Below are 8,285 nucleotides of genomic sequence, written 5' to 3'. Positions count from 1 at the left end.
CAAGTACTTCCAAAAAACACAGGAAACCTGCCCATGGCTCCTGTTCATGTTGAGATAAAGTGTTAAACCACATACCTACAGCTGCAAGACTGCACAGATTTCATCTCATACACCATGACTCCTTTAAGCAGAATGGACCCATCAAGTGGTGGGTTTTTTTATGTAATTTTCACTGCTTGTTGGGATATTTGGCTTGATTCATTTTATGGACAAATGGAGAGTCCACAGTCTCCCTTGGGATTAGCTTTGTAAGCATAGTACTCGTATTTTGACTTAGAGCTGAGGGGGTGTATGTTCCTAGTCTGGGACTTTTTGTCCTCCTTCAATCAGTGTCCCTCAATAAAAACTAAAATAGGTGAAGTTTTGGCAGAAAAAAAATGCTTTTTTTTTTTTCTTACAACAGTCTAGTATGACTAGTATACCAGGCTCTACCACCCATATTAAGAAGTTTGCTAAAATAGCATATTACTTTCCGTTGGTCTCCAAAATGCTCATCAGCTGATTCACCAATACAGACAACCTTCCCTTAATATGAGTGCCTAAGAATAACGTTTTCAAAGGCCATTCCTTGTGTAAGATTGTTAATAAGCAGGAAGACATGCTGAGCACACATGGCATACATGGATTTATTTTAAAACCTCCTTTTGTCTTCTGACATTTGAGGATTTTGCAGCAGTGGGCAAATGACTTAGTGCACTTTAAAGAGTTAAGACTATCCAATGCTAAAAACAATACCAAAGTAGTAAGATGAACAAGATCGCTAAAGTATCAAATTGATGTTTAAAGCCTCATTGGTGTTTGACAGTATCTCAGGGAAGATGGTTGTTGTGAAAAAGGGGAGGAAGAACTTTGTACTCATCCCAAATGGAGTACTTTCCCAGAATTTGCCATTTGATTTTTGTCTGGGGCCTGTTTGTGAAGAGCAGGTTAATAGTGCTGCCCCTTCAGAGTCTAGCAAGGCTGCCCGAGAAGTTGGTCGTGGAAGCTGCTGGTCTGGTAGCTATAAACGGTAGTAACAAGACAAGGGGCAAGATGCCCCTCTGCAATAAATTGGTACCCAAGCACAGAAAAGTGGATCATCCCCAGGGTCAGCAGGAGTTGCCAGGGGGGCAGCTTCACTAGCATTAGTGTTTTTCCTCGTTATCTGCTTTCTGAAAAGCAATTACTGCCTCGGATTTGTGGCAGCATGGAACGTCATGCTTGAATTCAAGGGGCCTACCTGGTGATTTTGTCTAAACCAAATGATTTGTAGCTACGGCTCAGCAAAACCAGTTTCAAGCCGTGCAGATACAAGCTTGGTTCTGTTGACGTCAAAGCTAGAGAACTGTATTCAGAACAGATAAAATGTCTGAGGTTTTTTTAGTGTGAGGTTCTTGTGTGGGATGAAGAGATCACTGAGGTGTTCCTAAGCTGTCCTGGCTTATTGTCAACAACAGTATTTTTATTTAATTCAGGTAATTTTCTGTATTTCCTAATAATTTTTTTCCACTGATTCTGTCATTTTTTGCAACAGTGTTGCAAGCTTAGTCAAAAATGTTAATAAAGGCATCTCCCCTCTCCTAGGAATCGGTTGCACTGAAAATGAAAGGATCATTTTAGATGTATCATAGTTTGGACTTGTTATACATATTTGGCAGATCTACCAGAGTTTTTGTAAGAAAAGGGCATAGAGAATGAGAGCATGCATTCACCCCCTAGCCCAGCAGGTTGGAAAAGGTCAATGAAAAGTGGACTTTCAGTTGTGTTCAAAGAGCCATGCTAGAAGGAGTTTTCAAAGACTGCAGCCCTGTGAGAACGGAAGGGAGCAGGTGGAGAGTTACAAATAGCCAGAGAGAAGGGAGATCTGTCAAGTAAAAACGCAGCTTAACATCCTTGTGCTGGAATCCAGCCGATTTGGGAACAGGTCTGGGCTTCCTGCCTGCCACCAGCAGAAGGAAAAGAATCGGCGGGGGGAGGCAGAAGGGTCATAGGCTCGTGGGCCCAAGAGCAGCTATAAATGTCCTGGACTTTGCAGCACAAATAGCGCTTTGTTATTCCATATCATACAGGTGGATGACAGGAGGAGTTAGGCAAATCTCGACCACAACAGGACACCACAGACGGCAGCCAACCCCCTAGAGAGAAAAACTAATGCCAGTCTAATGTTTTTGAATGGATCATTTGGAGAGACTCCAAACAGTAAGTTTAACTCCCAGAATGGGGTGGGCGTAAGTTTTCTGCAAAGGCACCTGCAAAGCGAATAGGAAGCACACAAGTTGCAATGTAAGTCTCTGTACGTGACTTTAAACTGGTTTATGCCCAGTGCCCATTCCAGCCTCAAGCATTCTGCTCGGCTTACCATCCAGGTGCAGCATTTAGCATTTGTACATCAAACTACTTCACAAGTAGGAGTAGATTGCATTTCACCTAAAAGTAATCAAATTGTCTATAATTTGTCAGAAGTTTGTTGTCAGCAGTATGAGCGGGTGACCTTAAAATGCAGTCTTTGGTTGCAGTCTTTCTGGCTTTGCTAAGCTGTGAGTGAGACAGTTTATTATTTGCTTTTCGATATCCTGAGCCCTTGGCTGCTAGGCTGTTACATCCACATAGGAATGTCAACAAGAACTTGTTTTTTCACATGCAGCTTCCCTAGTCTCGCAGCCAGGACATTGCATTAGACAGGTACCAGCCCATTCTAGCATAACAATTTTTATGCATTAAGGCAACTTTGTTTAAATTTACTTTCACACTCGAGTGAATAGATTGTTCAATAATGAGAAATCACCTCTGTAAACTTGGAGAAAATATTTATCAGCTCCTCCTATAATACTGAAATGCAGACCTCTTTTTTTTTCACCATACAAATGACATTTAATTTACATAGCATAGGCCCTGCTGGGCAAGCAGTGATGTGAATGGCATAATAATTTAGAGGTTACAGTAAAAGTGCAGTGCAGGTCTTTGTAGAAGATGATGCAATCTTGAGGACTATGTGCATTGTCTGTGGGAATCAAAGTGCAGGGTATGTAATTAAAAAAAAATTGTCCTTAATTTGAGAGACTTCTGAGGGTTAGTCTGTTTGAAACATGTTCATCATTGCATTAGAGAATCTATTCTAGTGTAGGTTAAGTGGCTTTCTAGTGAGTATCTTAATCTAATACCACAGTTAATCTTCTCAGACAAGCCTCCAATGTATGTATAAATACACTCAAATGGCAGTGGCTGTTGGACAAGTGCTTTTTAAGTTGACAGTATCTCACTATTTAAGGAGCTTGCATTAATGGGGGAGAAGAATTTTAAACAGCTTGAAATAACATGTTTTGCTTTGACTTCAGTAATTTCTGAAGATCAACTTTTGTTTCAACTGTACCTCTGTATATTAGGTATATTGTTCATTTAAATGTATTGTTAGAAAAGCTAAGTGCGAAATAAATGCAGTTAAGGTACCAAGCCATTAGTTCAGCAGAATTTTACCTACTCAGTTTAAGCTCTAAGTTACTGGCTGAAACCCAGAAAATGTTTTGTGTACTCAGTGGGGGTGCACGTGGACAGAACTTTAGAGCTTTCTGTTCATACACAGTAAGCATAGGCATAATTAAACAGTAGAAATATTTGTTACAGTGAAGCAGTGGCCCCTAACATGAAGTGAGCCTCACATTAATATTTATTTTTCAACCCAGGGCATGCTAACAATGTCCTATTTTCCTTTGAAGTTCATGTAGTAACTTAAGTCCCCCATTAGTTCCCTTTTGAGAGAGTTGAGGACTAGTGTGTGCACACACACATGTGTTTAAGACCACTGAAGCAGCATCAACCACCTGCTGTCAGCTCCATCCTCTCCCTTTTGACTCGGTTCCCAGAAATGATAGCACATTCCTGCCAGACCTGCCGTAGTAGTTACAGGCGTACTTTTCATCCTGGACAAGCAAAAAGCTTACAGTCCGTCTTGAGTTTAGCTCCCACCCACATTTCCTACCTTGTTCTCTTCTCTAAAAGGTCTCTTGAAGGATATGAAACTTATCCGCTTGAATCTTTAGGTTGCTTGAGACAACAAATAGCAAAGCTAGTACCTGCAGAACTAACTGACCCACAGAACAGGTTGCTCTGTCATGTAGCAACAGCGGGGAGGGGCTTGTTGTACATGAGAACACAAAAAACTCAGCAATTTTTCCTTTTGCCTTGGTCTCTCTCCCTGTTGACCCTCCCCTCAACTCCGCCCCCCTCTAAGGTTTTCTTGAGCTGTTCCCTGGCTATGGCTGCAGGAGCAGACAGCCCAGCCCACTCTCGATGGATTTGCTTCATCAAAGTACTGGTACTGAAGTCCCAGTAACAACATTTCAGACACTTGTTCTTCACAGCAGCTCTGTGTGGAACTCAGCAACCAGCTGGTTGTCCATTAAACCATTAGAAGCAGGAAGTAAGCCCCTGAAGCCGATACTCCAGTGTATCACCAAAATCCATTCTATTTCACATACTCACCATGCAAAGCAGGAAAGAATTATGAGAGACAATTAGATCAGCAGTGTGCTTTTTAAGTAAATGTTCCAAACCAAAGTGCTAATTTATGCACTTCAGAACTCCTGCAAAACTATGCACTTCAAAGTTCACTTTAGGGAAGCATTATTTGCAAGCTAGGTTCCTCATTATGAAAAGAAGAGCTTGTTAAAGTGGCATCACGTATTTGTAACCAAAAATACAAAAAAGCAGGCCAGCAGAGCAGCTTTCTGCTTCTGGCATACAAAAAATACTAACTGAAGCTGGATGTATTCTACATTGTCTGGCTTACTAGAAGGCCACAACTTACCATAGGTCTGTGTTGAAAAGCCTAGTCTTGAAAAAAAAAAATCCAAGTTTAAGCTAAGGAGTTGCTAATAATACTGTAATGTAGTTCCTAGGTAGGCAGAATATGCCACCTAACTCTTGTTTCAGGAAGAATCCTATTCCCTCGCCATCACAGCAGTCCCGGTATTTTTAAAGCCTGCTCCCACCCTGACAAAGTAACTCATTAAGCCCAGACAGTCCTTTCTGACCTTTGCTCTCCCCTCAGCAGGATGGTCTGACTAAAAGGGACCTACCTGCCAAGCCGCCATTTGAGCTGAGGTGCTTTCTGGAGAGTAGGGAGAATGAAGTACTTGGGGGTTAAACCTTTTTTACTCCAAAGAGTGCCAGTCACTTGCCAGTAAATCTTTAGCACTAAGATTTCGGGTCAAGTAACTCACTTTTAGCAGAGTTATTAAGAGTCAATTCACTGGTCAAGTTTGAAAGGACTGTCAGTCTGAAAGCGTTTATTGCTTACTTAATACATTACATAAGTTAAAACACTTAAGTTCCTACTACAGTGTAGGTACCCACACTTCCTAGTATGCTTCAAAAGCCCTAAGCAGTCGGTACAAAGATGCATCCCATAGCCCCACTCAAAGCAACACAAACTCAAGTCCAGGGTCCAGATACACCCGGACAAACAGCTGCTTGGAATGCTGCTCGTGCCTTCATGGCCTACCTTGCACACCTTCAGAACGCGTTTGAAGTTTATTTTTCAGGTTGCCAAAAGATTTCCTAAAGGGGACGGCAGAGATCACGCGGTTTAACAAGGTTTGATAGGGGATTTAGAGAGCTCTGCACTTGAGGTCTCCTGCTGAAGAAGGGGTAAAGTTTAGGGGCTCTGATTAATCTAAGCAGGTTTGCCATTTGATAAGCAGCTTCCAGAATCCCATTAATGGTATCCCCACCACTGATGAACAATTTGATCTTCATGTTCAGTCACTAGGGTCCTATTACCGCATTCTTCCCAACGTCTGACCTTCCCGTTCTCCACCAAGATAAATTTCCACTCTACTTTGGTGTCTACTGGCATAACAACGGATTCAGACCAGAAGCCATCCTTGTCGTACTTGAGGGGAACATAGCTGTGCCACTGGCCAAGACACTCGTGGTCACCAGTAACACCAATCAGCTGAGCATCAGAGCGTGTGATGTAGTGTACGCGGAAAGTCACGTGAATATTTTGAAACATCGGGGGCACAGCTGCAACTCTCTTTGCTTTCAAGTCCCCATCAGGGCAGTCTCCTTGTTCCCATTCCTTGCCATCAGAGTCTTCCACGCTGCCATCCTCCCCCCAAGCCAGGTGCTCAGAAAGAACTTCCCACTCTTCATGGTCAAAGTCCCTACTCTCAGCTGGCTGAGCTGGCTGCTCTTCACTTCTGTCCTTACCAGCATCATTGGAGGCTCCTGCCGAGTTCATCACACACCATCCATGACTTGCCTGTCCCATCTGGGGTCTCAATTCGCCGGCCTGGCTGCCATCCGTATCAGCTGGATGCTCGCTGGCGTTGGTGGCACCCTGCTTGAGGAGCAGTTGCTCCGTCTCCAGAGGTTCACCGGGAACTCCACTACTTGGAACATGGTTAAGCTCTTCCCTTGGTGCAGCTGGCAGATCCTCTCCTGGCTTCCGAGAGCTGGACAGGGCAGCAGCCTTGGCCTCCAGCAGCACTTGCTCACCGCTTGCCAGACGAGCCTCTAAAAGTGACATTTGATTAAAACAGGAATGGTTTAAGCAACGCAGTTAAGCTTAGCAGCGGCAAACCCACGTCCTCGCTAGCAGGCTTGGGCAGACCGAGACACAGCGAGAACCATCGGCTCCCCCCAGCAGCGCTCCCCGCAGCAGCGCTCCCCGCAGCAGCGCTCCCCCCAGCAGCGCTCCCCGCAGCAGCGCTCCCCGCAGCAGCGCTCCCCGCAGCAGCGCTCCCCGCAGCACCCCCGCCCGGTACCTGCGCCCGCCGCCGCCGCCGCCTCGCCCCTCGCCTGCGGGGACTCCTCGCCGCCGCCCCGCAGCTGGGCCGCTCCGGCCGCCGCCGCCGCCTCGCCGCCCTCCTCGCCTCGCCCGTCACCGGCGCCGTACCACAGCCAGGCGACCAGGGCGGCCAGCAGCCCCACCACCAGCGCCGGCCACAGCCCCGCTCCCAGCCAGCCCCAGCCGCGGGCCTCGGCGGGGAGGGCGGCGGCACCGGCGGGGAAGCGCGGCACGGCGGCGGGCTGCCGTAACACGGGCGGGCCGCGGTCACGGGCCATGGCCGGGCGCTGGCAGCGGGGCCGCCGCCGCCGTCCCGGCGCCGCTTTAAGCCGGGCTCCGTCCCTGGGGAGGAGCCGCCCCCGGGGCGGGAGCAGGCTCCCCTCGGCGCCTGGCGGGGCCGTCGGGCCGCCCCTGGGGCGGGCGGTGGCGGCTGAAGGGGGGCAGAAGGCAGGTCAGGGTGAAAAAGGCACAAGTTAGGTGGGAAAAAGTTGAAAGGCTGCTTTCTCTCCCCGCCTCTCCCCCGCCTTTTCTGTCATCCCTCCCCTTTTTTCCCTTCTCTTTCCTCATTTTGTCTCTATAGCTAGGCACCCTGCATAAGGTAGCGACGCTGCAAGTGTTTTAATCCACAGATAATGCAAAAGTGAAGGGAGATGACATGCAAACGTTGAGGACTGAATGCTTGAGTTTCTTTCCTGTTTTTGCATGAAGGAAAGCTTTGGAGCTGTAGCAATTGCAGAGGTTTATGAAGTTGAATTCTAGCAGCACTGGTGAGCTTACGTGCTCTAACAGGGAGGGGTGTGCTGAGGCTGACAGATTTGCTTGTACTTTTAACGGCTGAACTGATGAAAATCCAGGCTTTCTCTGGCATCCCTGAGAAGTGAGATGAATTCCCTACTAATTTTGTAACTTCTGCATCATACTCTAATGACTGCAATTGGATTTCTTAACGCTGTCCTGCTCTCCTGTCTTCCGTATTACGCTCAGGAAGCTTTTTTGGACTACCAGGACTTCAGAGTCCATTAGTGCAGCGGATATTTGATGTTTATTCTATTTTGCCTTCACTTTAGTACCCCATTTTCATCTTGAAGTGATGCTGTCAAGTTTTATTTCGAAATTAAAAAGTTACACAAATAAATCTTACTAGGAACCCAAGAAATGTAGTAAATGCAACTTAGGACTTTGTTTTGATTTGCTAATTCTGGAGTGACAAACTGTAAAAGCGTTTATCAGTGCAGACTATTAACACCAAAGATTAACATCAGAGAAGGAGTTAGGGGAGGCAGTTCCATTCAGTTTTGACTGCTGTCTTTTTAAAATCCATTCTCTTTATCTGAACAAAGGTGTTGTCATTACTTGATTTCTAAATCCCACTGATGAGATTTTATCCTCTATCTCATTAGAAAAGAGAGTGGCTAAGTGGATGTCCCAATAAGTCTATTTCCAGCGTGTGAACTTCTTAATCTTTCACTGTCATTTAGAGCAGCGCTATCTCAGCTTAACAGGACAGTAAATGTCA

The 8,285-nt window shown here is 45.9% G+C and overlaps 1 protein-coding gene across 1 annotated transcript; it reads right to left on the bottom strand.

Annotated features, from left to right (window-relative positions):
- Window positions 1-5,231: 5,231 nt before the first annotated feature.
- On the bottom strand, window positions 5,232-7,112 carry STBD1 (starch binding domain 1). The gene is made up of 2 exons (XM_075750886.1): window positions 6,747-7,112; window positions 5,232-6,495 (listed from the first exon to the last, which is right to left on the bottom strand). The coding sequence occupies exons 1-2, from the start codon at window positions 7,045-7,047 to the stop codon at window positions 5,693-5,695; spliced, it is 1,104 nt and encodes a 367-aa protein (XP_075607001.1). The 5' UTR covers window positions 7,048-7,112; the 3' UTR covers window positions 5,232-5,692.
- Between the last annotated feature and the right edge of the window lie 1,173 nt (window positions 7,113-8,285).

Source organism: Balearica regulorum, chromosome 4 (assembly GCF_011004875.1).
Source record: "Balearica regulorum gibbericeps isolate bBalReg1 chromosome 4, bBalReg1.pri, whole genome shotgun sequence".
Lineage (NCBI taxonomy): Eukaryota > Metazoa > Chordata > Aves > Gruiformes > Gruidae > Balearica > Balearica regulorum.
The sequence above is the reverse complement of the archived record's forward strand: the minus strand, read 5'-3'. Positions and strand labels throughout refer to the sequence as shown.